Source organism: Archocentrus centrarchus, chromosome 1 (assembly GCF_007364275.1).
Source record: "Archocentrus centrarchus isolate MPI-CPG fArcCen1 chromosome 1, fArcCen1, whole genome shotgun sequence".
NCBI lineage: Eukaryota > Metazoa > Chordata > Actinopteri > Cichliformes > Cichlidae > Archocentrus > Archocentrus centrarchus.
The window spans coordinates 28,898,634-28,917,085 of NC_044346.1; the positions used below are offsets into that span (position 1 = coordinate 28,898,634).

The 18,452-nt window shown below is 38.2% G+C and overlaps 1 protein-coding gene across 1 annotated transcript; it reads right to left on the reverse strand.

Annotated features, from left to right (window-relative positions):
• Positions 1-4,889: 4,889 nt before the first annotated feature.
• pdcd4b (programmed cell death 4b) lies at positions 4,890-15,705 on the reverse strand. Its single transcript, XM_030733157.1, has 12 exons — positions 15,607-15,705; positions 15,050-15,154; positions 14,388-14,705; positions 11,550-11,641; positions 11,171-11,284; positions 10,813-11,034; positions 9,526-9,623; positions 6,499-6,613; positions 5,750-5,857; positions 5,318-5,428; positions 5,076-5,215; positions 4,890-4,981 (listed from the first exon to the last, which is right to left on the reverse strand). The coding sequence occupies exons 2-12, from the start codon at positions 15,090-15,092 to the stop codon at positions 4,921-4,923; spliced, it is 1,422 nt and encodes a 473-aa protein (XP_030589017.1). The 5' UTR covers positions 15,093-15,154; positions 15,607-15,705; the 3' UTR covers positions 4,890-4,920.
• Positions 15,706-18,452: the final 2,747 nt, after the last annotated feature.

Here is an 18,452-nt window from a genome sequence, read left to right on the forward strand (position 1 = left end):
TATTCATTATGACCTTTGTTTCTCAGGTCAGCATTAAAATCATAATAGAATAATTAGACTGTAGCTCCACCCTCTCATCCAATATGGCACACTTCTTGCTCCAAATGACTAACATGGCAGCAGACAAAATGCTAATACTCAGACTTCAAAATGAGTACAAAAAACAATGGATGAGGTCACAGTGACTATGTCCATGTTTTATATGGAGTCTGTAATTTTTCCATATTCAGTGAGTTTACTATCATTATAATACAACAATGAAAGACTCAAAACCTTCACATGTAGCAGTTTTATAATTTAACAACAGTTTTTACCTTATATATCAAACAGCTTGTCTAACGCTAGAAAAAAATTAAGTTTCTATAGAGCGCATGTCTTACGCTTTCTAGATCATATTTTCACTTCAGGTTCATTGTTGTAATAAATAAAAATAAACCTATAACAATATTAGTCTGATATGGAAAATATGAAAAAAGCAGCAATTCTTTCAAATTCACCTATATATTTGTTGTCTGGAAGTGGCAAGAAAGTGTGTAACCACAACTCTTCAAATACAAAGAAAAAAGAACAGTTACACAATTATTTATGATATTGTTCATTATGAAACTATATTAATTTTTTATATATCAAGCTTCTTATCAATATACAACTACCATGGCACACCTTATAGAGTGGTGAGATAGACATATTTATTGTCATTCAGAATTACCTTTGCTTCTCAGGTCAGTATTAAAATCATAATAGAATAAAACTTAATGACAACAACCTAAAAATCATATCCTAATAATAATAAAAAAAGAAACATACATAAATTGATAGAGTGCAGAGGACAACTTATGGCACTGAGTTCATGAACCTCACAGCCTTGTGAAAGAAGCTGCACCTCAGCCTCATTGTGTGGGCTTTGAGGCTACCCAGCCTTTTGCCTGAGGGGAGAAGAGTATACAGTTCATGGGTTGGGTGGGAGGGGTCCCACCCAACCACTATTTGCAGCGCCTTCTTGTCGACCTCAGAGCAGTTGCCATACAAGACAATTATGGAGGATGTCAAGACGCTCTCCACCACACAATGATAAAAAGAAGTCAGCACAGCTGCTCCAAGGCCAGTCAGCTTCAGTGTCCTCATCAAAAACAGCCACTGATTAGCTTTCTTGATAATACTGGCTGTATTTGTGGCCCATGTGAGAGCCTTGTTTTTTCACTTAAAAGTATGAGTGCTGGACACACATTTTAAGCTATTTTCAATTCTCAGAGTATGCACACCTTCTTTCTCAAGGGAATTTCAAAACAGTCCTCAAGTGTTAAAGTGTGAAATATATACATGCTTATCCAGCTTAGGGTCATGTACAGAGTACATCCTAAGAGCTACATCTAAACCCAATTAGGAATCACCAGATACCGTAATCTGACAAGACAACCCCAATATGTCTTTGGACTGAGCGAGAAAGTGGAAACCCAGGCAGGTACAGGGAGAACATGCAAATGTCACACAGAAAGGCCCTGGTAAACCAGAAGGTTTGAACATTTTTGCCAGGGGGGGGTGACAGTGACACTACCGCACCACCGTGCCGTGCCATACAGTACAGCTCAAACATGTATGGAGTAAAAAGAATTTTGCAGAATTCTCAGACTTGAGAAGAAGACAGAAGAGTAAATCACATCAGCTTGGCAGAGATGATATTGAAAAGCTGAGAATAAATATTTGAAAATACAGAGTGCTGCTTTATATGTTGAATTTTATGTTTTCTTTACATAAATAGGGAAATTTCCACCACATAGCAATGCAATAAAAGTACAAATAATTCTTTTTTTCATCTGCTCCCTTTAGGGGTTGCCACAGCAGATCATCTGCATGTCCTCCTTCACTACATCCATGAATCTACTCTATGGTCTTTCTCTTTTCCTCCTACCTAACAGTTCCCCATTTAACATCTTTTGTCCAATGTATCCACTATCTCTCCTCTGAACATGTCCAAACTATCTCAGCCTTGCCTCTTCAACTTTGTCTCCAAATCTCCAACCTGAGCTGTCCCTCTGATATATTCATCTCTAATCCTGTCCTCCTGCTTGCTCCCAAACATCTTCCACTCTCCCACCTCCACCTCCTGTCTTTTTGTCAGTGCCACCATCTCCAAACCTCATCATAGTAGGTCTTGCTACCATTTTGTAAAGCTTCCCTTTCACTCTTGCTGTTATCCTTCTGTCACAAATCAGCCCTGACACTCATCTCTACCCACGCCACCCTGCCTGCACTCTCCTTTTCACCTCTGTTGTGCACTGCCCGTTGCTTGGCATGGTTGACCCCCGGTATTTAAACTCCACCTCACTACCTTCACTTCCTTTGCTCTATGCAGCGCCACTGTTACACCTGCCTCCCTGTCATTCACAAACATCTATTCTGTTTATAAATGAAAGTACAAATTGGTGTACACGTTTTTTTTTTTTTATCGGACTGTAGGAAGTGAAATGTGACACGCTCATAGTCATATTTACGTCGAAAACAAACATTGTTAACGTTATTGAGTTTTGCTATTCCGCGAGCTGCCTGTAGGCGCCAGTAAAGCATTGTGCTAATTAAATAGACAACAGAAGAAGGTCACATGATTCTTGCAAACCCGTTGGCTTGACAACTGTAATCTGTACCTGGTACTGAAGGTGAGATTAGCGAAAAACACTCCGATTTATAGATGGTGTGTGAATAGTATTCATCCGTTTATACTGTCGTGTATTGGTGAGAAATAGTGTCTACATTTGAGGCAGTTCGCTAAAAGCAGGAATGCCGTTAATTTAGCTGGAGCTGAGCCTGTGTAGCTAGCCGACGCTGTATGGTGTTTATTTTTTGAAAATTTGGGGCATTTATGATGCCTTTAAAGCCAAGGCATCAAACTGTATGTGTAAAAGTGGTCGAAATGGTTCATTAGAAGTAAAGCATCCTGAAATACAACCCCGAAAAAATGTTAACGTTTTACCATATTGCAGTAACCAGATTTTACAAATACATCCTAGGGCAGCAGCTTGTGCACTGACCTATGGCTAACCGACGTCCGATCATCATAAACTACGAAATACCCAGTATTAAAACTAACAAGCTGCTTGAATTATGCATTTCCTCTTGCACAGACAGCACTGACTCATATTAAAACTACTTTTGTTTTATGAATCTGCGTCAAAAAAACAAAACAAAACAAAAAAAACCCAGAAACTTGTGAAAAGTAATGACCAAATATGCTTACCTTTCAGCGAGCACTCAGAAGACACCATGCCAGAGGTCAAGTCAATATTCAGAGAGGTTCTGCCTAAACAAGGTTTGTACCACAGCTATGTGGACAGCAGTAGTTACAAAAGGTTGCTTGTGGAGCTCGATAAAACACGTGAACTGCTTAGAAGTTCACTGCCAGCAGATTTAGTCAAGATATGTGAGAGATCAGTGAGAACAAGCTGTTCAGTGTCTCACCATCATATGTAAAATGTCAAATTTAACTAGATGACCAGACATCAAAAATATTGAACTCGTTCCAGAGTGGTTGAACAGATAAGTCTGTAGGTGTAACATTGTCTATATAAAACTCCTTTAAATGGACCATTGACCAGCTAGTACTTTAAAAGTTTAATTTTAAAACGATTAGACATTTCTCAGCTAATGTGCTGCAGACCTTTGTGAAAAATAGCACCCATGCTAGGTTTTTCCATTATCTTTGCACTTAAGCCAAGATTACTTGTTCAAATTGAATCATTTGTGTGTTGTTTTTATTACTTTTTTTTCCCAATATTCACAGGGCAGCTTTCCATGGAAGATGTCCCTACTATGATTTTGTGTAAGCCAAAGCTGCTCCCACTCAAATCAGTCACCCTTGAAAAACTGGAAAAGATGCAAATGGAGGCTCAAGAGGCTGTTAAACAACAGGAACTGGCAATGAAGGAGCAACTGCAGTAGATACCCAATGGAGGATTTGAAAAAACAGAAATGGCTAAACTGGCAAAAAGATGGACAGAACTGGCCCACTGATTCCAAGCGCTGGAATATATCTGTGCGGACCTAGATGGAATCTGGCTTCACAAACGAGTGGGAAAGTGAGCCTAACCCCTGCCCCCCTCTCTGTTGAAAGTCTTGCTTTTTTCTAGTTATTGTTGATCTACAGGATGTCATTAGTGAAGATTGCATCTGTTACATGCCAGCAAGTATGGTTAGCCAGTGTGGTCAACTACCTATGTACTTCTTTAAACTGTTATATTATTATTGCATCTCTGATTAGTTTAAGTGAAGTTGCAACATGTGGTTAGCACTGTGTTAAACAGACAAAAACAGATTATCTCATAGTGATTTAAATGAACAAAAAAGAAGCATTATGTCAAATATAAAAATAAAGACTCTTAACACCATTTTGTGAGGCTACCCTGACTGCATTGTACCCATGCCACTGATTTTTGCAATTTAAAAAGGGTAAAAATCAAGCACACAAAAAACAGCAGCTAGTTAGGAAGCCAGTATTGCATTGAGCCAACATACTTCCTTTTATTATTTTTTTAATACATTTTTATAAAGTTCTTGACACAAACCAGTCATGTCGATACAAACACTGCTTTCTAGAAAACACAAAAGGAGTGGCAGTGAAATCAAGAAAATACTGTACAAAACAACATGGAATGACTGACAGAGAGGTGTGGCACTTTAAGAGCTAGCTTATGTAAATGTTTATATTGAAACACCTTGGAGAGAGTGATCTACTTCAGTTTCAATCACAAGTGCAATTTTTTTTTTTCAGTTTTTTTAAATTACCCTCACCTCAATTTCGGAAATGTACCTTCTTTTGACCGTTATAAAGAAGAAAACTGTTTTCAGGTACTGAAAAATATGCAAGTAAAAAAGTAGCTTTATGGAGTTTTTTTTAGGGGGGGGGGAGATCTGGCACACAAAGTCTCCTCAGTAGCTTTCAAGTTTCACAACACCACCGTCTCCCTCACTGACATACCTCTTACGGCCCCTAAGGGTAAAAGAACAACAATATGATTAACAAAAACAGGGAAACGCATCTCTGGAGACAAACGTGAGATGTGTGTGAAAACCAGCGCACTTACCGACAGGGACAGAGATCTCTCAACTTTACATCAATGACTCCCATGCTAAAGCTCTTGTCAACAAAACGCTCCAGGATAAAGTACGCACGAGGGACATCAATGTTAATTTCAGCGATGTCCATGTAAACTCTTTGGTAGCCCTACAAGAAAACCATTTTATAAGGATAACAAACCAAAAGAACAAATCTAGTGATTGTAAAATTATGAGCAGTACATAATCCAAACACCAGGTGGCACCATACCCTTCTCATTTGGTCCACAGTGATGATGGAGGACCCAGAGAGTGACTTGAGTAGCTGCAGAACCATTTTGAACGTTTTCTCTCCATTAGACTCCAACACCATCACTATTGCCTGAGAGATAAAAACAAACATTCACAACCTTGTTTTAGTACTCAAAGCCTTTACTACAATCTGCTATTTAAAAAAAAAAAAAAAAAAAAAGTTCAACAGGGTGCCAACATTAAAGGTATAAACACACAGTGGGCAAAGAGAGAGAAACAATCTTTATTTTCCAGCTTTACATTGAGAGAGCATCAACTCAAAAGTTTTTCATGTACAGTGAAGAAATAGTGGATATAAATGGATGAAAAGAGGTAAAACAGTATTTATAAGATCTGGATTGTGGGATTTATTGTATGTCTGCTGATAAATCAAATGCAGCCAAGATTTTACCTCATAGACAAACTCATGGTGGAAATGGGGAACCTCAAGATCTCTGAGGCATCGCTCAGCCTCCTTGCTGTCTCCAGATAGGATGTACTCCTTCAGAAGCAGGTTCATCTGGCAGGACAGAGAATGCAAATAAGAATTTTTAACTCATGGCAATATTCATACTGCAACCACAGTTGCAAAAAGGAGAAACGAAAAAAAAAAGGAGGCAACTTCAAATCTTACAATTCTGCAACCATGTCAAAATGCCTCATGCCATGAGTTTGGCCTGTAATTTGAAGCATTATCTAATTTTGCTTGAAAGTGATGAAAACTGACATATTTTGCATACAACTGCTTTAAAAAAAAAAAAGTTGTAAAAAGCCTTCCTCCTGGAAGTTATACTACCATTTTTGCCGTTTCTGACTTCTTGCCATATCTCTCTCTTATGACTCTATTTCCAAAAACAAGAGTAGGCAAGACCGGTTCATCAACATGGCACTGTTTGAGGAAGACGTCCTGCCACCTTTCCCCCCCATGGATACTGAACTTAAAATTAAACTGAAGTTAGAAGACTGTTTACACAGTTTGCTGCTTCAGTTTTAAGAGTCTTCACCTGTTCTTGATTGTTATATGTTCTTAACTGTTTACTGAGTCTTCCCCAGTGTTGTGAATCTGTTCAGTCAGTTAAAGTTTTATAACAGAAACTAATTACAATCACGAAAAACCGGTTTAATGTTGGTGCGTTCTTGAATCTGATTCATGTAGTCTACCTCCTTGATGAGCTGTGTGACAGGTCGCTGGCCTCCGCCTGTCCCCCACTGGTTGTCTATGCGAAGTCCACCCATACTCATCTTCAGCAGCACAGCTGCCCGGTCTAGAGCCGCCCTGAGAACAAAGTGACACACACAAGGTTTGGAAAACTTTAGCCTAAGCTCTGCCTGCTGGTTTTGGAGAGTTGCTTGTAATGTGTGTAATGTGGGTGGTGCCTGACTGTGCTGGAGGCAGCACGTGTGATGCACACTGGGAACTTTTTAAGTGCTCAACTCTCATGCATGCACTCTCATGTATTTCTCCAAATAAGGGAGCTGGGCAAGGAAAACTCAGTTTATTTGGACATTTACATTCTTACATACACCACAGCCAGGTACTGTGTAGTACAAAAAAACAAAAACAAAACAAGAGCAGAGTCCTACAACAGATGGTCAGGTCCCCATACAGACCTAATCACAACACCAGGGAGTCAGTCTGGGATTTACATGAAAACATGGACACTGAGACAGGCTACATTCAACCTACCTGCCCTGCACCTTGTACAATGTGAGAATTAGTGGAGTTTCAAAGGCAAACCATGGTCCCACCTAGGGGTGTGCGATATTGACAAAAAATAATATCGATATTTTCTGTAATTTTCTTGATAAAGATAATAAATGATGTTTTTGCATTATTTAAAAATGTGTTCATACAAGAAGTGCAAGCTGGTAAAATATAAGACTTAAATCAGTGTTTTTGAGACATTAACTTGTTTTTTAATTTTATTTAACCTTTATTTAACCAGGAAAAACGCAGTGAGATCAAAATTTCTTTTTCAAGTGTCCTGGGCATGACAAATGTAAATAGAAAAACTTCGGCGAGTTTTTGAAAAGAAAAAAAAAAAGAGGCTGTCCAGGGGGATTCCGCCTACATTATAGCAAAATAAAAATCACAAACTACACACCCTCATCTGATCAGAAACCCGCATTTTTCGCAAGACCGCTTCAGCGTATTATCCAAGGCTCCAAACAGGTGAGCTCCAAGAACGTCGCTGGGCTATGACCAGTGATTGTAACATACCTACTTTAACTTAAAGGAGATTAACATCAATCCTTTCATTATTTTCCTCCTTATTCCGCTAGTCGTAGTTTGTCTTGGACGGCGGTTTCCTGAAACTTTTCATATTCCTCATTCTCGCTGATGATGGAACAGGTTAGTTGTTGAACTAGTCCGCAAACTGCAAACCACCTCCTCGCCTAGGACTTAAGGCAGTAGACTGCGAGGCTGGCGATGTCTGACTTTCCTCCCCTGGCGCAGTGTGTTCACTCATTTCCAGCTTTAGGTGTGTTGTTCAGGCAGCTATGCTAGTGCAAAGTACGGGTGCTCTCTATGCGCACGAGCAGCAGCCTGTACTAAAGCATCAAGTAGTGAACGCGTGGAGCCGAGGCCTTTGATTGTTGTTTTTTTTCTCCTAATTAGCATACTCAATAATGTCAGCTCGCACATCGTTAACACGGCAATTACGATATTATCGTAGACGATATATATATATCGCACACCCCTAGTCCCACCATTTCTTTTTATTACATTTGTGCTTGTTTGTTTTGTTTTTTTAATACTAATTTTTGTGAAGTTTATTGATAAATAAAAATTATAAATGGCATTAGTTTTTAAAGCATCCTCATATCACTTTAAGCTGCAAAAATATTTGCACAAAACTGTATGCGTTAACCTGCTGCTCTCCAATTAGACGACATAAGAACAGATGACTACATGGGTAAACTAAATCACATTAACTTATTGCATTATTCCAAAAACTATAATTACTCTGATTTCTAAAAATGCAAATAGTGCAAATCCTTAGCTGACCATTAAAGCAACATAAGAAAGCAACTGATTGTGGGTTTTCCATCAACTTACTGTGAAAATATTTCACTATATATGACAACAACTATAATTTCTACGATTTTTTTTTTAATTTGTCCTACACTTGATTAACAAGAAGACGCCATTAACTTTTTAAAACACGGTTGATGATTATGGCATCTTTGTTTTATTTGAAAAAGGACCATTTTCCTTCCATCCATCTATAATAACCACCACTGTATGCAGGCTACCCCCAATCATGTACCAGATGACTATTAGAAGTTTCATGAAATTTAAGCTAATCTGAGCTTTTGGCCACCTGAGTTAGAAAAACCAAATTGATGTTTTTACTTACAGTCAGAAAAAAACAAAACAAAAACAACATCTTGTTGCTATCCTTCTACTGCAACACAAGATTAAAACCTAAAGAGGGAATTATGTATTGCTCGTTAATTTATCAGACAAACTTTGACTCCAAAACTCCAAAATACATTTCTATACAGAACACAACACTGGTCAATTTAAGAGGGAGTGCCAACAGGTTCAATATGAACAGGAGAATAATTACAGCAAGAAGCACCAGTTTCAGTGTTCAATTTACACGACTATAGCTAAAAGATAGTGGAACTTTTATGCTTCTCTTTATTTTCTATCAAATATACAGTTATATTGTTAGGTGCTCATATTAAATATGGCCAGTGTTTTAAACATCAGGTCAGTGTTTGTACAAGTAACCCCTGTGAGCAAAAAGCTTCACACACCTCAAACTAATCACTCTGTTTTTGACTGCAGAGAGGGAATGTCTTTAATATGGTCATTTCAGGCCCACAGCAGCCCCAGTTACTTACTATTCAAACCTAATTTCCCTTTAAATGATCAGAGATCATTTAAGGGAGAGGAGCTAAAACTGCCTGTTTCACACAGCATTATTTGGAGCTGTGAATCATGCAAAGCTACTCTGGTAGAGTCCAAGAACAAACTGGAAATTAGCACTTTAAGTTATATGTATTGATGAGACCATGTAACATTATGTGTGAGAAAGCTTCTTTATAATTTTAACAGGCTGCTTATTTTAACAAGTTAGCAGCACAAATTCAAAACAATGAAACCTAAAATTTTCATGCTCACAGAATTAACAGGGAACTGAAAATCACATGAACATCACTTATCTAACCACATACCTTGCATATTCACAGTCAACTTTTCCTTTGTAGCCCTCAATGTAGCTCTTGGCCAATATTTGGTCACTTACAGCTCGTGCAATGAACTGGCCCACCAACTAAAAAGAAACACAAAGAAGAAAAAATTGTAAACAATCCTAAACACAACACCTAGCATCATGTTCCTGATGCTTAGAACTGTTTTTCTGTCAACTAAATTAGGAGAGATGGTTCACTGGTCATGTATTTTCTGCAAAAAAAATCAAGTCAGTTATCAGCAGCCTGCAACAATCTGATTATTCTTAGTTTACAAGTTTCAGTTCAGAGGCCCCACAAAAACACTGACCGGACAGTGGCTTCAGTGGCACGTGTGTCTTTGTTTACAGTAGTGTGAGCACATGATTTAGAAAAATAAAAGAGCTGGCTTTGCTCTTCTGGCTTCCACAAAGCCTGGGCTCACTGCTGCTCATTGTTCCTGTACAGACAAGAGGCAGTTACATCTCAGCTGACCCACTGCTGTGTCTAGACTGACAGGCATATGAGGAGAAAGGGTGTGTGTGTGTACGCCTGTGTGTGAAAGTGAGTGTGAGAGTGAGAGTGAAAGAGCAGAGGGAAGGAAGTGGGGGCAGGGCGGTATCATAATGCCCCTTTAAACCCACTGAGAACTGGGAGAGTGGAACAGAAATGACCATCGAGACTCATTGAGATGACGAGATGAGGGGTGAGGGGGAAGGACGCTGAACAACCCTTTTAGCGTCCTATGCTGAGCTTGCATTTTGAAAGCACAGTCAGACAATAGCCACAGATTTCATGTCTGCGCAGGCCGAAAGAGAAAGAGCCCTAAAACACACACAGGCTCTCTCTCGCACACCAACATATCACGAGAAAACGAAAAAAAAAAAAAAAAAAAACCCACAGCGTTTTTCCCCTGTGCTCTACCACAAGCTATTATCACTCCTCAAACAGAGAGCATACTTTTAGCTGACGAGTGTTAAGAGTTTCTTTCTTTAAATTTTCTTTAAAAGGGGCTGACATAAAAGATTAGACTTCAGCAAATCAGTCTGTTAAATGTCCTTTACCAATTGTTTCATCTCAATTATCTTGTTTTAATATTCACCAGAAATTATAACTGAAGTTACCATTTGATCAACAGTCCTAATTTGGACTCCTGTTTAAAAAACAAAAAAACAAACAAACAAACAAAAAAAAAAACACAACCAACAATAATACAAACTATAATTCACAAACACACAGAATAAGTTGCTATTTGGGCAACAGGTATACACACATTTGTCTTTCAACACTCACCTGAGCAGCCCCAGGTGTGTCCAGGACCAAATCGGGCAATTCTCTGAGAAGTTTGTCAAACGACTTTTCCATGTCGCTGTGAGACAAAACAGGCCCACAAAGATCGGCCAGCAGCCTCGAAGTGAGCTCCCGGTGGCTGGCTTTGGCCTCCAGGGCCAGTGACACAGCCAGTGAGGGCACCTCGCTCCGCATAGGCCCCAGGTTCATTTCTGCAAGCAGCTCCTGGAAATGTAAAGGGACACTAAGTTGTCTTGAGCTTTATGGTTGTGTTGTTTATTTTTTGTATAGCATGGCGCTCTCAATGAATAAGCTCACTCTAACTGATAATCTCTTTCCATATTATTTTAATAACACTCACCGCTACTTCATTTGTGTCTCCATGTTCAAAATACTCTTGCACAATTGGGGTGACTGTCTTCTCAAAGTCTCGCTCATCCAGCGGGGGGACCACAGTCTCATAAACACAGTTTTCCTGTCAAAACAGAATCACACTTGTTTGTGGGACGTATATAGTTTTTGCATTTGCAGCAGAGTCTGGTAGGAAGGAACACCTGAGAATTTTAAAATTTACAAAGCCTGCATATTGGCTTGTATTAGGTTATAACATAATCATAACATTCCAAACATTCCATATAACTAACAGTATTAACAACAATAGTAATAGAAACAATAACAATAATAATAATAATAATAATAATAATAATGCAGGTGTATGCTGTCAACACAGGAGTCATTACCTGATCATCATAGTTGGGGTCTCTTTCATCGACCGCCTCTGGTTCATAAACTTCACCAGATCTACCCCATACACCTTTTCCTCCAGCCCCACCTGGAGACGAAGGGCAGTGACAATGTGAAATGTGATGCATAAGAACATAATCCTGTCATTTTGTTTTTTTAAAGCTTTAGTGGACCACACTTTGGCTACCTGAAACTTTTATTTCTACTGAGCTCCACTGAATGGATCTCAATTCATGGTGGCCACTGAAAAACAGTTCAGCAGCAGCTTTTAGAATCATTATGGTATAACATCGCAACTCTAAGATCAAAGCCAACATAACAAGAGGGCAGAGTAGTGAGGGCTACTGAGCATGATGTTATGTTTAAAAATAAGACACTGCAACAGCAAGAAAGCAACTTGAATTAAATGTAGCCTTTTTAAACATTTGTCTAATTATATCCACACAACATAAGCTAACTATAAGACTGGATTTGTCATCATCTGAGACATTTGGACTAGTTTCACATCTGCTCATTGTTTGAGTAGAAACAGTTCTGACATCAAGAATGATTTTAGAGTTGTAAGATTTAAGTGTAAGACGCAAAGATGTAAAATTTTCAACAAAAGTTCATCCAGTGTTTTACTCAGAACTAAAACAGGTGATGATGCTTGATTTACTATACGTTTGCTGAATCTAAATTCTCTTTCTGAACATATTACCCCCGCACTGGCTGCCAGTACATTTTAAAATTCAATATAAGATCCTTTTACTTGTTTTTAAATGTTTACATGGCTCTGCTCCTTTTTACCTCTCTGAGCTACTTGACCCATATACTCTGACTCATTCGCTCAGGTCAGCTGACCAACTACTCCTGAGAATACCTAGGTCAAAACTTAAACTCAGAGGAGATAGAGCTTTCAGTATTGCTGCTCCTAAACTGTGGAATTACTTTCCATCATATAATAGGAGTGCTCCTTTAGTATCTACTTTTAAGATTCTTCTTAAGACCCATTTTTAACCATTTGTCTTTTACTCCGAGTTAAGACTGTTGCTTTTAGCCTGTTCTTCTTGCTATGTATTTTGTGTGAATGTGTATTGTATTGTCTGTACAGCACTTTGTTACAGTCCCTGTGTTTAAAGTGCTCTAAAAATAAAGAAAATAAAGTAAAGTAAAGTCTTGGTCATAATAGTACAAATGCCCTTCAGCAGAGAGGTTGTTGATCGATAAAGGAAAAATACTCATTTTTCTATTAGCACTTAGTTTAAATTTAATCTATGCATGTTTTTAATTTGTACCAATCCCAAAGCACTTTTTTAATCCCAGCACCAAACATGCTGTGCTATAATCCCTTTGTGTGGGGCGGTGATTCCTTTGTATACATTGCATCATATAAACAATCCACCTGTCTACTTAGGCCATGTAACAGGTCACATTTTATTCATGTTACATGCCTTTAAACATCCCAACATCCACTTTAAATCTGAGATCCTGTATGTTAACATGCTTCAGTGGTGGTGTATGGGGCTCTGATGGTTAAATACTGCCTATGTAGATACATCCAGAGAACTGAAGCTGCTGCCAACATGTTGCCCAGACTACATTTTCTGCAGCAAACATCTGCCAGGACTGAGGTCAGCACCGGCAGATTGCAGACAGTTTAAGAAGCTGAATGCCAAAGCAGCTTGTGAGACATCCCTTAAAACCTCCATTAGTCCCACCCAGTGTGTGGCATACGACATGTCACTATATTTAGCTGAGCTCACTTTGGTTGTGAAAACCACCAAGCTTTAGCACTAAAATATTATGATAAATATTGTATACACCCTCTTCCATTTCTTTCAAACATAAAATTTTAATGCAGCTAAGAGCTCAAATTGCAGGGCACCGATAGTGTCGCACTTCTGTTACGCAACCAGGAAAAAAAAAAATGGGCAGATTCTGTGCTGGGAGAAACTAGACATGCCCATGGGGAGAGCAAAGTGCCTGAACTGTACTGCAGTCTGCAGGGACACATACTGTAACTGAGCACTGTATGGTTACATCACTGCATGAAGATCTGCAGCAAGAGGAGGCCTTAACACTATTATGAGTAGTAATTATCTATAGCTATCACTGTACTTTGACACCCAAGATCATCTCACTTCAGCAACACAAAAAGAGATAAAACATAGGAAATTAGATGTTCCATGAGCCTCAAAAATGTAACTTCCTATTTGATACTCCTTTAAACAGAAGATGCTCTCTTTTAAAAAGTAGTGTTAAAGATGAACTATTCATGTCGCATCCTGTGCATTAGTATCAATAACAAAAGCAACTCATGGTACATTACAGACAAAATGGTGCCAGGATTTTTTTTTTTGGCTGTTATTGCTGCACATTTGACAAACAATTTTATGATGCTTGAGAAAATTAAATATTCAATGAACAAAACTGGTTACAGGAACAATTACATTACAATGCTCTTTGGGGGGCGCCAAACATTTCACCATGTGGAAAAGTAGCCTGGAAATTTCCAGAAAAGCTTGGCTGAGTAAATGGTGAGGAAAAGAGCACATTTAAAGTGAGTCTGAGCCATTTGTTTACTTGTTAATTGGTTTATGGCTACCAGATGAAAAAGGAAAAAAAACAAGGACAACAACACTAAATGAATGCGTGAATGTTGCACTTTCCCTCTGAAGTCCTGGAATCTGAAATACAAGTTACTCTTTGATAAGCTTGTACATGCCTTTGGTAATGACCAGTCAAAGGTTAACCTCTGAAAACTGAGTGAGACTGAGACATCTGATCTTCGTGATAACAAATTACATGGTTAAATTACTCTACTACCTTCTGCATTATTAATATGTTCTTACCTTTCTTTGGGAGGCCTCTGCCCTTCCCCAGCCGGGACTTTCTATCCAGCAGCTTGCTCTTGGGACTCGTGGGTGCCACTGAGGTTCCCCTAATCGCATCCCCAGTATCGCTGAGAGAGTCCCCCCTGCCAGAGTCCCTGGAAGAGTTCTTCCTCAGCCTCCGCTTGGCCTTGGCCTTCAGACGTGCCTCGTGGATGCTGTTGCTAGAGGAGGACACCCAGTTGCCATTGATCTCGTTGCTGATATTTTTATTAGAGACAATGAAACCTCCATTGTCTTCCTCCCCAGATACAAAAGAGTCGCTCAGGTCCCCAACCTCTGTGGGTTTAGAAGAGGACATTGTACTGAATTCATGTTTGATTTGATTGACAATATGTATGTAACTTTTAGACACAAAGCATTTATATTCTCTTTGCCCACAGCAAAAACAGTAAGCTCAGCAAAAGCTGCTTTATGTCACAATACAGTTAATTTCTATCTGCACTCAAACACAAAATATAGTATGAGCTGCGGGTGGGAATGGAAGAGTCACCAAACCCATAGACAGTGCAAGGTAACACATTCAGCTGCTGCCTGTATGAAAAAGTCCCACTGCCCCGCATCCCCCATCCTGCTGATGAAGCACAATATTTAACAAATGGCTCTGAATGATTCACACTTACCCACAGGGTTTGCGTTCAGCCAGGCCTCGCAGTCAGCTGCCATGATTTACAGTAGAAAAGAGGCTTTTACGGCAGAACAGCGCAAAACAGAATTTCAAACAATACCTGCAATATAAAATAAACTGTCACGTTTTGTGCGGACATGCGTCAATAACAAGTCCAGACAAGCTGCGGTAACACCACGCCTTCTCCCTCCCCCCTATTCATTGAAAGTCCCACTGTTGATAAACAATGCATAACATTACATTAGCCTAAATATTCACTGCTAAGGGACGCTACTGCTTTTTAAAAAGGAGATAACTCCTTTTCAATGCGCGTATCAACGGCTACTACTCCAACACAATCAAATATCCGCACTTTTGTAGGCGTTTTATGCATCGCTAACTGCTGTCTAGTTCTTATCGAAGCCCGAACGTCAATTAAAGATAATATCAAATTACACAGTCGGCTAGCTCGGTAGCCATCTTTCAATACAACCATAAAATTAACTAGCTAGCTACGCTATCATATAAATCACTGCAGAAGAAAAAGAAAAAAAAAAAGTATAAATTTCTGACCGTCTGCTGCGTCCAAGCTTCAAACTCTGACACGAACACCGTTGTTTTTGTTTTACTTACAGGCAGCGCTGGCACGTAGGCCACTGTTTTCATTTCCTGATTGGTTGGAGAGAAGGTTTTTTTAAACGAAGAGCCAATCAGCATGCAACACGGATGTTCTTCTCGCATGTTCTGTGAGGTTAGTGTGGCTTATTAAGTGCTGCACCCTGTCGGCGATGGTGAGGAGCTGCGCTTTCCACACAGAACTCCTTTATTCATATAAACTACAACAATGTGGTTTGAAATAATATGAAATAATTTGTTACAGCAGTGCATTCGGACCATCATTCTGATTGCAAAAACTGCCAGACATGACAGCCCCCCCCCCAAAAAAAGGTTTGAAATAATATTAAATAATTATTAAAATATTATATATTTCTATATTATAATAGATACATTTTATATATATACTTTGCACGATATTTTCACTCTAGAATCAATAAAAGCTGAACTGGAGGACACAAACACTAGTGACCCCTATTTCCATCCACGGGGTCTGTGTGCAGACCTTGGTGTTCACATTGGCAATAAACTGGACTTCATTAAAAACACAAAAGCCTCTACAAGAAGGGCCAACGCTGTTTCTATGTTCTGAGATGACTGAGGTCCTTTACAATCTGCAGCATGGCACTCTGGATGTTTTATGAGTCTGTGGTGGCCAGTGCCATCCTCTATGCTGTGGTGTGCTGGGGCAGCAGACTGAGGGTAGCATATAATAACAGACTCAATAAACGGATCCACACGGACAGTAATATTGTGGGTGTGGAGCCTGACTTTTTGACAAAAGCTTCAGAAAGGAGGATGTTGTCCAAGTAAATCATTTCGACCTGTGGCTGTCAAACTTTATAACTCCTCTATGTGACAGCTGGACTATTGTCATGTAGTTTCTTGTCTATACTGTATTTAGTATTGCTTTAACTTTGGAACCTTTCATTTTAATTTAACATTACTACACTTTGAGTGCACTATTTTTACTTTTTTGTATATAGAGTTGACATTTTCTGTCTGTCATATTTATATTTTAAGTGAGCATTTGTAACAAAACAATTTCTGATTACAATCTGGAGCTCTCAGTAATAGTGAAACATGCAGTCCATTAAGTAAAATAGGAGATGGCTCTTACCAAAATTATGTGTGTGTTAAACTGCTTGAATATCAGAATGGGTATTTTGTGCAGGACAAATTAGGGTTTGCATAGAGTAAAGTTAAAAAGCAGCAGTAAAACTTAAAAGCCATATAACATTACAATGCTTAACAAGTAGACCACCACCCAGTGTGACATAAGGTTCATGCCACAAGTACTCTGAATTAACAGTGCTAGTAATTACCAATTTTTTTTTTTTTTATGTTTCTGTAATGGTTAATTTACCAGTATGTGCAAGCTCTTTAAATGAAATAGTTTTAATACTAAAATATAATTACTGTTGCTATCCATAAAGTTTCAAATTTACAATTTTACAAAAAAAGTGAAAAAATAGAAAAGCACATTGTTTTGTTTTTTTAATTTTTTTTTTATTAAGATACCAAATTACAGTTATTTGCATTCCCGAACAGAAAAGTTTCAGTGGTCGAATGTTATGCTTAATTAATTTCTGAATTCTCAAAGAAGCCCAGTATAGCTCAAATTTGGGTATAAAAAAATTAATTCAGTTTATTATTTGTCTATTAATTAACAGTATAATTTTTAATTGTAAATAAGTTTTTGAGGATTTAAAAAATATGTGTGCTTTCTTATTTTTATGACATAAATTGTGATATAAAGGGATAGTGCATCAAAATAAGGGTTTTGTGTCATGACACCTTCCGTGTTTAAAGCTGGTGTTTAAAATAAATTGCTAAAATTTATTATGAATAAACTTTCTTTTGTCATTGTTAGTGCCATCTAATAAATAACATTATGATTAGGCCAACCAAAAGTATTTTTGTGTGCAATAGTAACTGACAGCATTCTTGTGTTTTTCTTACACATTCTTTCATACTGTGAGTAATAAGCACATTCAAATTTATTTGACAGTATAAGTAAATAAAAAGGATGATGGCATCAGCATTTGAAAACTTCCGCTGAGTTTTACATTTCTCTTTACAACAGCAGATTTACTGCAGCTTTAAAGTCGATGGTTGAAGTGTTTTTTTGCCCCAACACTTGGTGGAGCTCTTTCACAGCACTGCCTTTCAAGGTTATTACACACACAAAAAAAGCTGTAAAAACAATCTGAATGATTCGATTTTTGTTCAAAAAAGGGAGACTGCTAATTTGAAACATTCACAATGTTTATTCAAGTGTTTTCCATCAAAAATCATATGAAAAAAATTGTCAAAGAAAACAAAACTATCACTGAATCACAGGATCAGTATTCACAGTATACAAAAACAGAGTGTGGCTTGATAATCCTGCCGTAACAAATTGTCGTAACATGAAACACTTCATGTTTAAGTTAAACACATGGTCCAGTTGAAGGTCTTTCATGTCTAAGGCATCTCTTGGCAAATATGACTGGGATTGTCCTATAAATTACATTCAACATAAAACTTCCAGAAAATAAAGATCTTTTGTATCACTGAAATATTATTAATCCAAACCATGTACATTTTTCCCTGACAGATACTCAAGTTCACATCGGGTGTGGGAAAAAGGAAAGAAAAAGAAAAAAAAAAAAAACCAGCCAAAGGCGCAAAACCTCAGATATAAATAAAAATTTGAATTTTATGATCTTTACAGTGAAACCTGTTTAACAAGAAGAACAAACCTGAGAATCTGCCTCAGTTTTTAAACTGAGGAAAAAAAAAATACAGTGGTCCTGAGAGCT